This window comes from Talaromyces rugulosus, chromosome II (assembly GCF_013368755.1).
Source record: "Talaromyces rugulosus chromosome II, complete sequence".
Classification (NCBI taxonomy): domain Eukaryota; kingdom Fungi; phylum Ascomycota; class Eurotiomycetes; order Eurotiales; family Trichocomaceae; genus Talaromyces; species Talaromyces rugulosus.
The window spans coordinates 6,475,322-6,491,881 of NC_049562.1; the positions used below are offsets into that span (position 1 = coordinate 6,475,322).

The 16,560-nt window shown below is 45.6% G+C and overlaps 4 protein-coding genes across 4 annotated transcripts; 2 read left to right on the plus strand and 2 right to left on the minus strand.

The window, feature by feature from the left end:
- Positions 1 to 1,687: 1,687 nt before the first annotated feature.
- TRUGW13939_04731 (uncharacterized protein) lies at positions 1,688 to 3,404 on the minus strand (the record flags this gene model as incomplete). Its single annotated transcript, XM_035487898.1, has 5 exons — positions 1,688 to 2,002; positions 2,068 to 2,446; positions 2,511 to 3,124; positions 3,184 to 3,279; positions 3,336 to 3,404. The coding sequence occupies 5 exons, from the start codon at positions 3,402 to 3,404 to the stop codon at positions 1,688 to 1,690; spliced, it is 1,473 nt and encodes a 490-aa protein (XP_035343791.1).
- Positions 3,405 to 3,979: 575 nt separating this feature from the next.
- Positions 3,980 to 6,666, plus strand: TRUGW13939_04732 (uncharacterized protein; the record flags this gene model as incomplete). The annotated part of the gene is made up of 3 exons (XM_035487899.1): positions 3,980 to 4,530; positions 4,586 to 5,224; positions 5,280 to 6,666. The coding sequence occupies 3 exons, from the start codon at positions 3,980 to 3,982 to the stop codon at positions 6,664 to 6,666; spliced, it is 2,577 nt and encodes an 858-aa protein (XP_035343792.1).
- A 448-nt stretch (positions 6,667 to 7,114) lies between these two features.
- On the minus strand, positions 7,115 to 8,654 carry TRUGW13939_04733 (uncharacterized protein; the record flags this gene model as incomplete). Its single annotated transcript, XM_035487900.1, has 5 exons — positions 7,115 to 7,282; positions 7,345 to 7,949; positions 8,008 to 8,146; positions 8,200 to 8,354; positions 8,591 to 8,654. 5 exons carry the CDS (start codon positions 8,652 to 8,654, stop codon positions 7,115 to 7,117), a joined length of 1,131 nt encoding a protein of 376 aa, XP_035343793.1.
- Positions 8,655 to 11,837: 3,183 nt separating this feature from the next.
- On the plus strand, positions 11,838 to 13,153 carry TRUGW13939_04734 (uncharacterized protein; the record flags this gene model as incomplete). Its single annotated transcript, XM_035487901.1, has 2 exons — positions 11,838 to 11,985; positions 12,054 to 13,153. The coding sequence occupies 2 exons, from the start codon at positions 11,838 to 11,840 to the stop codon at positions 13,151 to 13,153; spliced, it is 1,248 nt and encodes a 415-aa protein (XP_035343794.1).
- Between the last annotated feature and the right edge of the window lie 3,407 nt (positions 13,154 to 16,560).

Sequence of the window (16,560 nt, forward strand, 5' to 3'; positions counted from 1 at the left end):
CAAAATTTACGGACAAGTTAGAATGCGATAAATTGTTAAAAGCAATTTTTGTTATTTGCATTTAGTACTGCATTTGTTAGGTGCTTTACGAGATGGGGTGTCGCAATGAAATCCATGCAATAGCCGCCCACCCTTGTAAAACAATACGAATTCGTATTATTATTATTATTAACAAAAAGTTTTCCCACTTTTCTCGTCGAAGCCATTGATGATAAGACGCGCAATGGTGTCATTTTAGTTATTATAGTGCGAGATGTCCCGTCTTAAAAGGGTGGAAGGCGTAATAATAGATTCGCAATATGTAACATTCCTTTGTCTGAGTTCAATGTTCTACTACTACGACGTACTCCTATTTCTCGTTGTGTAGGATATCCTAAAAGCCAAGTGGATAAAAAGACTCGTCATCAAGTCAGCCGTGATCCTTTAGTATATGGGCTTCCCTCGGCGTAGAATATTCATATGCACCACAGGCGGATCTAGACTTACCCCGAGGGCTGAGAAATAGATCGACAAACAAGTTACAGAAAAATCGCAGCCTAGCGCTCAAGCCTCAGATAATGCCAGGGACCATTTTTAAAGTTGGGTCGGGTTTTATCCCGATCTACATTTTACAACCATCGTCGTTCGTTGCCAGGAACAGCCCGAGATTAGATTGGGAAACATAGTAGGCTCGACCGCAACCCCCTAATCAGGCAGCCACAAACGGACAATGCTCGAAACCTCTGTTATCAATGTCCGCAAACGTCCTGGAAGAGGACCTAGCACAAAGAAAGATAAGGGACATGGTTCCAGTTTGTCGCCTGAGTCTTTTTCCATCCTTGAGACGTCAGAAATGTAAATTAGCAGCTTTCGGCTCTTTAACCCCTGTCGAGCAGCAATCACAAGCACGGATCAGCAAGGTGCAGCTAGTGGAAAGGGCCCCGTAACTCGTAAAGCTCCACTGACTGCAGATCGCTGCCAAACCCTCAAATGAGATTAGGAGAGTCGTAAAGGAAAACCAATCATTGCGCCAATCGCAGGCAGGCCGAGCTCACACGTGAAATGAACACTTTAAAAGTATAGATCCTCCGGTTTCACGAGATCAAAAACCATTATTAGCGTTCTTTGACGTAATGTAGACTTCCTTAGCACGGCCAATAAAGTAGCATCGTCTCTTTATTTCAGCTCTTTCAATAGGGAGATAAGTACGTAGTACTAATTGATTCCTACGGGACGCTTTCTTTTTTAGTAACTTTACTACCTACTACGAGTCTACGACGCCAAGAAGAATTAGAATAATAATCGGCAGCAATAATAGATTCTCGAATTTCAAGTCTAGGAACACCTCCTCCACACTTTAAAAAAACCCCCGAACCAAGGGACGCTGTCCTCTGCCCTTGGTCCAACCCAATCAAGGCCTCGCTAAGCAAAGACCTATCGCTAGCCTTTCCACGAGGTCAGATGGTGGAGAGCAAAGCCGACGATCGCTTCTCGATAGAGACGGTGGAGTCGCCCTAAATGACGCTACCACGAGGCCTAATAATACCAATGCCATATACGTACCCTCTCGGGAAGAACTCAATTCAGGGATTTGTGTGTAAATTGGCAGTAGATCATTACGCAGAACGAAACCAGATCCAATGCAGAAGTCAACAAGAGAATAGCACTACTTCGGAATGAGAAGGGCGAAACGCTAGTCACTGTGCGCTCAGCGCGGTTGCAGCTCCACTTTCAGGTCGGGCAGCTCCCAGAAGGCATAGCATTTGCTATCACGCTCCCAGTTCTTGACTCGTCCCACATAGGTGGAGTCAAAATCTAGGAAAAAGGCTGCTAGCGTGAGTTGCATCATTTGTTGCGCAAAGTACTTGGCGATGCAAGACCGGCTGCCAATTAGGAACGGCTGAACTGCGTCCTTTTTGGCCTTGAAAGCCTGCTCAGTCCATCTCTCAGGGCAGAAGGTGTCAGGCTCGCCAAAGTATTCAGGGTTGCGATGCATGGAGTAAAGGGAAGTGCAGATTTCGACCTAGCCCAATATAATGTCAGTTATCATGGATCAATAACCAGGTATAAGTGGATAGCAAAACATACACCGGGAGGAATATAGACCCCATCTACAACCATGCCGTCAGACACACGTGCTCCGCCGAGTGGTACAGGCGAGTAGAGTCTCAAAGACTCGGTGATGACTGCATTGAGGTACGGCAGATTCTGCGCCACGTCGCAGGAGATATCCGCCGAGGATGAGAACGCCGACTGGAGTTCAGCAACCAATTTGTCACGTGCGCCGGGATGTGTGAGAACAAAGTAGATGGTTGCACAGAGAGCATTCTGTGTCGTATGAAATCCAGCCAACATGATGGCTGAGAAGTTTTCGGCGATTTCCGATTCGGGCAGGTCACTTCCTAATTCCGCCCGCTCTAACACTTCCACCATGATGTCCCGCCGCGTGTGAACCGTCTTTAGCTGCCTGCAGGTGAACATGTGAGCAAATAACGCCGGGAAAAAAATAAAAAGGGTAGGGGGGGACAAACTGATTGATGAGCCTCATTCTTGCTTCTTCCGTACGCTGGCGCACCCCCTTAGCAAGAAAGCGTCGCAGCATCCATTTGAGCAAAGCTGGGACGCCCGAACCCTGAAATTGGTCTCTAACAGTTGCCCAGAAGAAGATTCGGGGGAGCTGTTCTGTCCAAAAGTATGGACGGCCTCTGTCTAGACACCCCAAGGATTTGCCCAAAAGTACCTCGGCCACAGTGTCCACAGAATGACAGTATAAGAGATTGTTCAAGGACAGTGTTTTGCCGCCTGTCTTGATTTTCTGTTTATAGACGCCATGAAGTTTGAGAATGCAGTCTCTGATAACACCCTCGTGGGATTTCAGGGAGCCCGGGCTGAAAGAGGGGCTAAAGAGCTTTCGGACGGGGGCATGATATGACGGTTCTGTGGCGGTAAAGAGGTTTCTTCGTGAGATTCCTTTGTAGAAACCGGTCTTTAAAAAGGACCCAGAGCCGTATATGTTCCGGAATGCCTTAACCGTGTTGGTGGTCACCTGCCCCGGCGCGAATTTCACTATACCGCCGTACGATTTGTGTAGGGAATGGAATCCACGAGCGCTGTTGCCGGAGAGGAAGCCATATTTTGTGTCAATCTGCGAGACTTAGTTGTGCCCGTGACAGTCAACGGTGACACAGCAGATAGCTTACTTACCCCTGCAAGATGTTTACCGGCGAAGGAGCCCGGAATGCCTTCGATCACTGGCCCTTTTGGCCGCAGGAGAACAAGTAGAAGAACGACAATGGGTATCTAAAGAGCCGAAAAGTTAGTATTGATCTAGCAATGGTTGCTCGAGATATAATTACCAAGATAACTGAAAGAGAAGGTGAGATGCTAGAGACCACCAGGGTCAGCAAGCCGCTGTGTATCGCCATGGCCACCAGGGTTTAGTTGTAACTCATTCTATAGACCAGTTGAAAAAAATTCTTTTTTCAGCGTACAAGACAAACGCTATATATGTCCCGAGCACGAATTACACGACTAGTCTTAAGCGGCCCCATCTTCGTCACATCTTCAATCCCTTGGCCAGTAGTACCGATTATCAGTAGTAGTAGTAGTAGCCTCGGAAAGTCCCCATGTGCGATCGGGTTGAACCATGTTGTGGACCCATGTGGGTGTAGGACCACCCTCGGGTCGCCTTGATACAACGTCGATCACGACCACGCATTTGAAACTAGGGAACTCTAGTAACTGAATTAGTCCTCTGGGGATATAAATTCCTCAGGGGAACTAATTTAGTCGTGCAGGTGGGGTGCGCTTGACGATAACCAGTCAGCATACTCTCGAAGCTTTCTCGGAAACTCTGATTTTATTTTCCTATTATTATTTCTCGTGGTTTTTCTCTCTAGGTTACCTCACGATTGCATATAGTCGGGCACTGCTCCTTCTCCTGGAGTCTGACCTAAAGAAACTAAATCGTTTCCTTGCAATCATTCATGTGAAAGCTGCCATGGCCGAGTCCAACACTCGAGTGCTGTTCCTGGCAAACAGTGAGCATGGCCAAACCAACATCATTCTCGCGCTCGCTCACGAGCTTCTTCTCCGTGGTGACATTGACATCCACATTGGGTCCTTCCCTGTCCTGAAAAAACGAGTCGACAAGCTGCTTCATGACAATGCGGGACTCTACAATTCCACATATGCCTCGCGCATCCACTTTCATCCAGTGCGCGGTCCGTCCAATACGGACGTTTTTGTTCGCACAGGCAAAAGAGGCGCTTTCCACCCTCCGGGGTATGAGGGCTCGGTCCTTGGCTTCAAGTCTTTAATCGAGGATATTTGGGGCTGGAATGAAGAGGAATATGTGGACGTGTACCAGAGCTGTCTGGAGATTATTGAAAAAGTGCAGCCCTCAGTCATGGTTGTGGACTTTTTCTTCCTGCAAGGTCGCGATGCCGCGCATAATGCCGGCCATACTGCCATTTTGATGAACACCACAGCTCTCAGTCACATAGTGCTTGGTTTGCAAAAGAAGGCGGCATGGGCTTGGAAGTATCCCTTGTAAGTCGCACTGTTACTGTTTTTATCTTTCACATGTCTAACAACATTACTGCAGACCAGGTACCGGTTTCCCATATCCTCTCCCCTGGCACCTCATTCCATGGAACACGATGGCCGTGTTGAAGACGGCAAAAATATACCACGGTAGCGGTCGTAGACGAGAAATCCGCGAATGGAGAATACGAAACAACATCAGGGGCCGATTCCCCTTTGCAGACGGATGGCGGCCAGACCGAATGCACCTGTCGCCAGCTCTCAAAGAACTAGACTGGCCTTTTGACGTGCCTGACAATGTAATCCCGTGCGGGCCTATTCTACTGCCCTGCGCATCTGTGGAAAAGCAGGATCCCGAATTAAACGCGTGGTTCAAAAGAGGACCGACTATTCTCGTAAACCTCGGAACTCTTTACGCGCCTGATCCCACTGTCGCGTTCAAGATTTCGACGGGACTGAAAATGTTCCTTGATTCCTGGAGTGACAAGACAGTCCAGATCTTGTGGAAACTACCCATTCACCCTCACGACAATGACGATGTGTATGTTGACTCTGTCAAGCCTCTCGACGAGGAGACCAAAACGGACCGTGTGCGCATCAGGGCTTGGTTTGAAGTCGAGCCTATGGCCATGTTAGAGACAGGGAACATTGTGCTTTCTGTTCATCACGGCGGAGCCAACTCGTGGTATGAAGCCATCCAGTAAGTCTACTTTCACCAGTCTAGTTAGTAGGGCCAAAAGCTTACAATGACACAGAAATGGCGTTCCTCATATTATTCTGCCTGCATGGCAAGATTGTTATGAAAATGCGGCACGAGCAGAATGGCTCGGAATAGGTGTCTATGCCAACAAGACAGCAGCACCAAATGTTGAGTCCACAGAACTTGCCAAGGGCATCACAAAGGTCATGAGCAACCGAGCCTCCTATGTCAAGAAAGCTGCGCGTCTCGAGGCTCTCTGCCGCAAGAAGGAAGGTCGTGTACTGGGAGCAGAAAAAATTGCCGACCTGGCCATGCACCCTGAGAAGATCTCACTAGAAGTACCGGGAGTCAGTGTAGACGATCTCCGTGGAGACTTCCAGCAGATCCAGAATAGCTTGGGACAGACGCTTGAAACCACCAAAAAGTATCACAGAGCTGAAGGGAAGAGCACCTCACGGCCATTGTGGAAACGCGCTGCTGAGACGCTGATTGTGGCTCTGTTCAGTAACTCTTGGTTCATCTTGCCGACTATCGGATATTCTCTTCTCCTCGTGCCTCGTTTGCGGCTCATTGCTTTTGCTTATATTCTCTACATCAAATTCCTTTCCAATGTCCACAAAAAGGGCTCCAATTGGTTCCGAAGTGACTGGTTCCGCAAGTCATGGATTTGGAGAAGCTACGCATCCTACTTTCCGTTAACCCTATACCGCTCAGCTCCTCTTTCCCCTCAAAGAAAGTACATATTCGGCTATCATCCGCATGGCGTGGCTTTCCGGGGAGCAATGGGTTCATTGGCTGCAGACGGAGCAGGCTTTTCTGAACTGTTCCCGGGCATCAAAAACACCTTTCTTATGAAGGACGAAGCTTTCAAAACTCCACTGTTACGAGAATATCTACTTTCTGTCGGATTGAGCGGTGTCTCTCGTCAGTCATGCACCAAGCTTCTCACATCCAGTGGCCATGACGGCCGTGGGATGGGTCAAGCAATCACCATTACCATTGGCGGTAGCAGAGAGTACAACGTTTCTCGACCAGGCACGATGGAAGTCGTTGTCAAGATCCGGAAGGGCTTCGTCCGTGTCGCAGTCGAAACCGGAGCAGACCTCGTCCCAGTCGTGGCGTTTGGTGAGAACGATATCTTTGACCGAATAAACGTCAATGACTCCAGTGTCAGTGCTATAATAGCTCGCGTGTGGGAGGGGGTGGTCCGGCATAAGGTTGCGTTTGCGACAGGTCGATTCAACATCTTTTGCCCACACCGCAAGCCCTTGCATGTGGTGGTTGGAAAGCCAATTCCAGTGAAGCAGCAGAAGCAAGGTATAGATGAGGCATACGTTGATGAACTGCATGGTAAATATGTAACGGAGCTTGCCAAACTTTGGGATGACTGGAAGGAGATGTTTGAGCCTAACAAGTCTGTCAAGTTTGAGATTGTCGAATAGTTGGGGCAAAGTTCAATGTTATCTAGTACATAGTATATCTTTCTAGTGTTGTTTAGTTTCTTCTTTCAGCATCAATGTGTAATCTCGTTCCTCTTCTGGTTTGAAATGAATTTACATGGTCTCGCTACAAACTTAGGTAACTATTAAATGTTTATTACATGTATCAGTATGTCTGGTACAATGTAGAGCGTTGAAAAGCTCTTAACATTATTAGGCTGATTTTATTTGATTAACTGCATCAATGCAAAGTATGAGCTGACATGCGAAATATACATATGAACCAGGACATTGGGGCTGATAAGAATGCGTCATATTTGGATATTGACACTGAAAAGAAAGTATGGATTTCAATCAACCCAAACGTGGCAAGTACTTTTATGTTTGCTTTTGTGGAAATTTCAGTCATAAAATAGCGGTAATTTCGTATAATGTGTAGAGTACGACGTTGTCATGATCGGACAGAATGCTTTTCTGTTTCGCTGAAGCGCTTCCAATTATGATGTTCCAGATCTATATCTGGAGAACGAGCTGGCCTTACGAAAGACTTCAATAACTGTATCCAGCCGCGGATCATTGAGCGACGCATAACAAGAATGACTCCCCATAGGCCGGAGATCTGCAAAAATTAGTTATTAAACGGCTGCACGAATTAAGACAGAAAGTGAAAGAAAAACTCACACCGAGCATCAGAAAGCATGCAAAGACAAGGTCCTCGCTTGGACCCAGGCCCCCAGTTTCTGGCAAACAACGATCCGTGTCATCTGGGAACGAGAGTAGACAATTTACCCATGTGTCGAACGTGTCTTCTGTGAAGTGATGCTCTGTCCGTACCATGATGAATAAGGCACAAAACAGAGCGACATGTAAATCAATGCCAAACGCAGTTAGCATCGGTCGCCATTGCATGCTGGTCAATAGTTTATTAGATTGCACAGAAGTCCGCCCGTCCTTGTACAACTCTCTCGATGCCTGCGTAGAGTATCGCCGATCCACCCAGATACCCTGGATTACACTCATAACGCAGTGTATTAAAGTCCATATTTGCAATATAAATATTGCAACAGCTACGATAATCAAAGGAACTAAGAACGACCAGTTGTTCCCTGAAGGCTTAAGATAACACACCTCGCCGAACTGGTATGATGCGCCAGTGACAAGGACTGGCATCGCTGATAGGGCAATTGTGCCCATAAAAATGCAAGTCAATGAGACCGTCATGAACTTTACTCCCAGTTTCTTCTCCCAGACCACATATAGGTGGAGGGATAGAACCCGGAATAGGCCTATTCCAATAATGTATCCAGTCAATGTCTAAATGGCAACACTGGAGCAGAAACTTACAACTAATCACGACAAACCATACCCCCACCACGATAACAACCACTGTTCCAGTGCACATAGAATCCGATGTACTATCGTTGGGAGTGATGTGGTCGGCACATTGATCAGGCCGGTGAATGAGAGGTAGGATGTAGGTGAGCTAAGTGGCGGTCAATTGAGGAGCTCGACATCTAAACCAGCAAGTCTACTTACAGATAGAAGAAGAAACCCAATTCCAGGGACAGTCGTCAAATAATGACGACCGGTAGCCTCCTTTGGAAGGACAGCGTATGTGAGAATGAGAAGAAATATGATGATAAAGACTGGTATGGCACACCAGCCAACTATGTCTAGTCTGGATTCAAAGTCTGGATTTACTTGTCAGTATTATCCTTCCCCCATTTTTCTTACTTCAAAGAAAAGTGAACTTGCGGTCGGAGTATCTCCACTGTGAAAAGGGGCAAGGCAAACAGCACGAAGCTGTCGAACCTGATCCCACCACTAATTCTCTACACCACCGGCCGGATTGATCTTGGACAATATTTAGTTAGCTTTTCAATGAAATAGGGTTTTATTATATTGATCTCCTTGTTGGTTCACTTACATCCGTCCGTATATGGAAAGACATCTTCATTAACAAAAGGCCTCGGACAAGTGTGATTATCCATTTCGAAACGGCACTTTTGCTGAACCAGACCAGCTCATCACCTGAAACATGGAACGAGAAACCTACGGGGGTTTAATTCGGAGAAACCCATTTTATAAAGTACAAAATGGTAAGACGGATTGAATATCAAACAAGGGTGTCTGCCGGACCCAGGTCAACATAGAGGAGAACCATAGGAGCCTAAACTTTCCTGACTGTGATGGGTGCATGTAATTTGTGATCATGAATCATGCCCTCTATTACCCCACAAAGAGCGGCATGTGAACTAGGATTCGCGCGGATTACCAAATCATAAAATGGGCATGTGCAGCCAATAGCAGAGTATGCAGACATGTGGGGGATTCATATTTTGCTTGATGCAGCTCCTTCTGAGGCGATGCTTGCCGCGGTCCACATCTGACCGGGGGTTCCAGGCTTGTCAATCAATGAGCTGTCTAATAAAACTTTAACTACTCGGTATGTGTATGGGCTACAGAGCGTGATTTCGTGCATGTCTTTCCCCGCGTCAAGTCGATCAGGTTCATGGGGTGCTCACTATGCGAATGGATTGGAATACATCTTGGACGTTGTTGAATATACTACTCAAAATCTTGACGGTAGCCTACTACATTCACGATCTAAATGCTTGTATACAGTACCTCGGTAAACCCCGAGACAAAAGCATAAGATTATTGTAATAGTAAATGACAAAAATCCCTCGGTAAGTCTACTTTGGATACTAACATGCCAATACCTCTCTGGTTGATTGTTTACTGTATAGAAACGCGACACCTGTTTCGGAAAATTCGAAACACTATCTTCGCGACGCAACAATAAGGGATTTCTTAAAGTTGGGTCACTTATATCCATAGTTAATCATAGAATGGCCTCGCGAACTATAACTTATGGATACGTAACATAGGGCGGATTGAGCTACGCCCAAGCGGTTCGAAGATCCAAAAATGAAAGAAAATAATAATGCAATGCGAATCCGTGTAGCTCGAATATAGATAGCCACCCCACCAGGTAGTCAGGAACTGACACCACTATCTCGGTTCATTCTAGGGGCTGACTTAGTTCTGCGTGCGTGATTTCTAGACGGCGATCAATCAGTGCAGCCCAAAGCCTCATCTAGATGCACTCCAGAAAGGCTACACGGGAATCGGGTGGATACATTATCCGCGCCTAGATATTAGCACTGGCAGGGCCTCTGGGGAAGAAAATCACACGTCTTTGGAGTCTGGACAATCCTTGAATGTCTCCACATCCTTTTGTTGGGGATTTCAAAAAACCGACCAGTGGCCACTGTTTACTATGTAGATGATAAACACGGCTAAACGTCGAGCGAAATCCAACAGACACGCGCTTTAGCCACGTACGACTAGAAGACGCGGAAAGCGATATGCCGGAGCACATGTCATTGACATTTGAAAGCCGCTCAAATGTCTTGCCGACTGCCGGCTATCCCCAATCCGGAAGTCGATCCTGGCCGTACGACCTCGAACACTCAACTGCCTGTCATCATGGAGCTAAGCCTAGCTTTGCTCCATAGTTGCCAACGAGTCCAATCACATTGGACTACCGGAGCCTCTTTCTTTTGGTGCTGGGCTTTTTCTGTTGCTGCTATGATCGATCGAGAATGGAGAAGCCAGTCAACGGTTCTCTAGCAGCAATCTTTAGCAATTACTGCCAGCCAACCCGGATAGGAAATAATTGTTGAGCATGGGTTTGTACTTTCCCGAGGGAAAAAAGTGAAACTTTCATGTAGTGAAAGCGAATGACTTGGAGTATTTCCTCGTTGTGGCACAACCTTGGGGTTCACCCCACAGGCCCCGTTTTTCATACTTTGAAGAGCCGGGGACCAATAATGATTAATTGCAATGTTTGGAATTGGGTGATACTGGATTGGTGATTCGACGAGTATTTGTGTGGTTTACTCCGTATAGTAGTAGTACGGAGTAGTGCAGCAGTCTGAAACTGCCCCACGAGACAAATCCGGGGACAAAATTTACTGTGAGTGGCTCAACCACAAACTAGGATGCGAAAAACGGTTTTTTTTTTTTTTGCCCAAGGCTTCTCGTAACGAGCCTAACCAAGGTTTCAGCCATGGCTTTATCATTCCCTCATCTGCCGACACAAGTGCCGTCACCATGACCATTATCACACGCCAATGGCGGCTTTAGCTTCTGGACTGGAGCAGTCGAAGGCTCGAAGCGACGTACAAACGAAATCCTGTTTATGAGCGGTTCGGAAAGGCGCCGTGTAGTGGGTACAGGAATAAGGAAGCATTCAACCTTTTTAATGCCGCGCCTTCTTTGGTTCCTTGGACCGAAGGATGAATGAGCGATATCGATCCATGTCACTCACTGCCGCTCATCATTAACTAGCCGATGCAGTAGGGTTAGTCTTGCCTCACTAAGACTAGTTTCCTGGCCCCATCAGTACCGCCGTTTCGGCTCGCTCCCCTTTTTTTTCTTGCAAGGTGTTGGCATTTCCGTGCCTGGCACAGACCACCGCCAGCTCGCTCGGTCGATTCGTCATTTGATCTGCGCCTGACAGGGCATCACATCACGCACGATGCCGGATGAGGGATGAACCTTGGTGGCTAGCCCATTATTGTTGCATACGATCGCCCACAATAGTACTCCAAGCAGTGGACGCAAAAGGCCGGTGGCGTAGTTCCGATTTGCGTCGGTCTGATCTAGTTATCGAGCATCAACAGCGATCATCCGACGGGAAATCATCTCATCAGATAGTCAAGAACCAGGCCCGGATAGTTATCGGAGCCCATATGCCCTCGGTATCCAGTACTCTGTAGGTGCACAGCACCGGTAGGAGAAGTCGACCAGCCCTGTGGACGACGAAGACAGGACAGCTCGTAAAGGCAAACAAGATAAGGGCAGATGCGGGCGTACAGCAGGTGGTTTGGTTTGGCTGGGCCGCGTGGGGAAAGCCCGCTAGCCGGCGTCACGTTGCCTCGTCCCCTCAGCGCCTTCTCCGCTGCGCCATCCATTTGATGGCCTCTTTTTTAGGACTTCATCATTCCTTTTTTTTTCTATGCCCCCTGGTCTCTTTTTAACTTCGTCTCGTCGCCTCGTGTCCGTTTCGTCTGGTGTGCGCTTCATCTGTCATAATTTATCCCCAGGAGGCTTATCTGAGCACCAGTTCGCCATTGACTGACCGCCGACTGTTGGTTCCCCAATGAATGACAGAGCAACGTCGTTTCCAAGCATCGTCGTTGAAGCATGCAGCCAGTACACCTTCGGACTTGACGGTCAGCCCTGACACGCCGTCTAACATGGCTGCTTTTGCCTCCTACAGACCTATGCCAATGGGCAACAATAACATCTATGGTTAGTTCTCCCTCCCCGCGCGCGCTTGTTCAACGACGAGCTTGGTAGGCTGATCTCGTTTTCTGCAGTAGACTCGCCAGATGGCTATCTCCCGCCTTCGTTTCAGCCGCCACACAATATGCTCACCATGATGGGCCCTCCGGCTGGATCAAGAACCGCCGCCCATGAGAACCAGCCCGTTCAGCCGTATAACTTCCAACCCAATGGAGAAATTGGCTATTCACCACAGTTCACATGGTATCCTCAAAACGGGGATTTTGATCCATATTTTGCCGGGCGACCACCCGGCACGTTCGCCCCTCTGCCTCCAGCTGGTCCTGGAGTCTTGCCTAGCAATGATACCCAAAACCAACAACAAACAGCTCAAAAGAAGCTACTTCCAAAAGGTCTCCCGGCAACAGACCAACCATCCCTCCCCACACCCGGTTCTTCCGTGTCTTCACCATCGGCTGCCTCCCCTTCTCGGGAAAAGTCTTTGGAAAACCGCGCCCCGAAGTTTCAAAAAATCGCCACCAGCACCCACGCAGAGAATGGAGACGCACTATACTTTCACTGGCCCGAAATATGCCTTGATCATCAAGCCTCTGTGCGATCTGATCAGGGCCAGACCCGTGCGGGGGGCCACAACGTTCGTGAATTGAGATGGGGTTCGGACACATCGTTTGATGCAAACAAATTTGTGCCTCCAGTAAACCAACAGAGCCATACCGTTGCCACGGACAAATGGATGGGCTGGATTCCAAGCATTGCTGCTCGACAGATAGTGCCAGGCCTGTCTCGTCCTGGGGATCAAGATTCCGACGAATCTGATGACCCAGAAAACGACTTTGATGATCGACAGCAGACAAATGAAGTGGAAGAAGAAACCCGTGGAGGTGGCCTCCACAGAAAACCTAGCCTTCTGCCCCTGGGTCGAGACTTACAGTCTACCGAAAAGCTTCGTCGGCGCGCCGAACGGAGAAAACAAGTCCACAATACTTCGGAACGAAAGCGGCGCGAGCAACTAAACAAAGGCTTTCTGGACTTGTGTGAGATCGTGCCGGGGCTTGACATCAGCACACATACGCGGAAGGAGATACTTTTTCGCACTGCAGACTGGCTGGAGAAATTCCTCCAGGACAACTCTTGTCTAAAAGACCAGCTAGACCGGCTAAAAAATGCAGTCTAGGACAGCAGCCAGTTCGCTAAACAATGGGTAAAGCTATACAGTTTCGCGCATGTTCATCCTCACAGTCATGTAGACGTTTTTGCCTGACTTCTTATCGTTCTATATATATTCCCCCTTTGTTATATACTTTTTGTAAAAAAAAAAACGTCTCTTATAGGCAAGGCTGTTGAGGCAGGAAAGCGGACTTTTGATTGTTAGGGCTGGGCCCCTCGGCTATAGTGATGTTTGTAGGATTTGCATACCATGCATCTACTATATCAGGAAAAATTGGCTTTTACTCTTAGCCTTTGTAGAAGTTTATATCCATCTTAAATTCGAATGCGGTTGATCTAGAGCTATTCATGTTGCTTGATGGATCAATTAGTTGGCATAGTTTATAAGAATATCTCTACATATCCACCAACCTATCCCACTCCACTTCTAGTTTAATCTTAAATGTAACTTTTTTTTTGACACACTAGACGCTCACCAAATACAATGAACATTTGGAAAGTCTATACCATCTCTTTATCCTCGGCTCCAAATGAAGACCAAAAACAAAACAACGACCTGATGAGATGTATACTTGATTCAATTTACTCAGTTATCAGCGTAATATAGCGAGCAGGGGTGGCTTTCAACCGCTACCGGTCTTCCTTTTCTGGATGCAGGGTTCCGAAGAGGTCATACTCGAAAAATTTAAGCTTCGGTGCCACGCCTTCCAATTTCCAGTGTCTGTCGATTCTCTTAAACCAATGTGTAGTAACTCTGTGAACATAGCCTTTATTTACTATAGTTGTAAGATTATTATTAATATAGTATTAATGTACTACTTAGATTTGATTACCGATTTTGATTAATTTGTTGTCTAATTATTTCTATTTTAATATATTTAAAAGATGTTGGATTTTCAAGTGTTTATTTTCCAGGTACTGTGCTAAGAAAAGAAATTCTATATAGCTATCTGAAGAGAGACCCTTATAGAGTTTATCTTAGAGACTACAAAGATTAATATATACTAAAGAGACAAGGTATTTACATAGACACTCCCAGTTTTTAGTATTGTTGCCTTCTATCCATTCGAACGCAATGTTGTGAATCTTAAGATAGTCTAAATATGTCTTAGTTAATACAGATGATAAGTGTTGGTTTTAGTGAAGGGGATTCTGACCTAGGAATACAATATCTGTCGTCATTTTGACCTCAATGGGGAGAACACGTAAGATTAAAGTATTTTTTTGGTTCTGCAATCTTTGAGATTGCAACATCTGTAGGAACGGATTTCATTAACTATATTATTTATACATAACAGAGTCAACCCCTGTTACAACATACAGCGATAGTACATGTATTATTCAAATATACGATGTCCGCTATTTAGGATGACTTGGACTACATGCTCCGGTAGTTACTCCACGGTGCAACCGGATACGAGGGCGGGGACTCTTGGGTCTCTAAGCCAAATAAGCGGTACCATTCGTACTCAATATAGCGTATAGACAATAAAGCGTGATGCAATTATCTACCGTGCCTTTTGCTACAATATCTCAATGTTTCGGAACAGCACATTTTTGAGATATGGATTAATCCAGACTCATTCTTATTGTTCTTTTGACAGACACAGTCATTAGACTGGATGATTAGCAGTATATTTGGACGCTGTGGCAACCGTTCCATTGAACGCCAATTATTTAATCATTAATGGCCAGCGATATTACATGTACTGTTACATAAGATCAGTAATAAGATCGGCAGCGGATACTTCGGCATAGTGTACACCGAATATTTGGGTAGCGCTAATAAATAACGTTTACGCCACCCCATATTAAGCTTTTTTTTCTGCTTTATTCGTTGAATAATATATATATCTTTTTAAATAGATTTCATTTTACAATTTTTTTTAAATAAGAGTATTATCTAAATATATAAAGAAACGTTAAGATTACATAGAAATACAATATTAATAACTAATTCATAAATTTTAAGGATTTCCGTTCTTGTATCGGTTCAGCTGCCCTATTTTAGGCTTTTAGCGTTACTTCAAACTAATGGCCTAGCACCGTATCTCGAGAGCCGGCAGTCTGGTCATGTTGGACGCCTGAAATGCCACCAGTTGACATGTGCAGCGTATTGACTGGTTCGGCATCAAGGAAATACCGCCCCTTGAACTAGACCCATCTCAATGTGCACGACAACCATTACTCCATATTTTATTATTATTAGTATCATTCCAACTTCAGCTAGCATTCCTAGTTGGGGTAAAGCTATATACTGCAACCTAATATACATGTTCATTAGTCCTAACCCCACAAATCTCTCTTGACGTCAAAGTGCCGTAACTGCCGTTATCCATGGAGCACTCTTCTAAAACAGTGAATTAACCAGGAATGTCGTTTGTTTGCGCGCGGGCCAAAATGGCGAGCTAGACTAAGGGAAGTTCCTATTTTAGCACCTTCGCCTCGTTATGTAGTACTATGTATATAAGGATTGTCGGGCATCGCCGAGCAAGTAACCCTAGCTCATGATATGCTAATGAGAACGAGTGTCGGCTGGTTTTCCCTTTCTATCACCAATTTGTGTCCTTGTCTAGTTGGCCTTCCATTGCCAATCCAACATTCGTCTCTAGTCAATCGATAAACTTGCAAAACAAAACCAAAAAAAAAATACAACCATAGCCGACCCCTTGTCCACCGTTAACGATGAGATTCCTGGGCCAGAAAGAGACTACTCAGTACCGGACCCAGCAGTGGCCGTAATAGGAGTGGCATGCCAGTGTGCTGGAGCAACTATGGGAACTTCTTGAAACGGGGACACCCATGTGTTGAGACCTTCTATAGGATATTTAAGGAAGTTTAAAGTCAATATAATTAATAATGTGCGTGTTTTTGATTTTAAATTATTTAAAGTCTTTAGCTATAAAGCTATCTTTATAGATCTATAGTAAAGATTAAATCTACAAGTTATATATTAGATATTAAAGTTGGCTAATTACTTTAGTTGGGATATGTTAGATATAAAATAAAATATAGACTATTATTAGGTAATATATACAAATAAGTTTGTTAAGAATATTATTTATTATTCTCTTTTTATCTTTTTACTTACTGGATTAATTTGATGGTTTATTATTAGTAAAATTAGTTATTATTTTAGTTAGACTGGTTCTGTTATTATTTATAATATAGTGAGTGTATGCAGTATTAGGTATTACTATCTATTAAGTATACTAGGCTATTGAAACTGGGGAATGTAGTAGTACTGTGGCAGGGGCTATAAATATCTTTGTTATCCTGGATACTTTTCAGAATCTCGCCTGTGGTTACTTCACCAGTGATATATCTCCTTCTTTTGTAACAGCAGCCAAATCCAAGCTAGCTGAGCACAAGTTTGTCAAATTCTGAACCCTGGACATTGCAGGATATCCATCT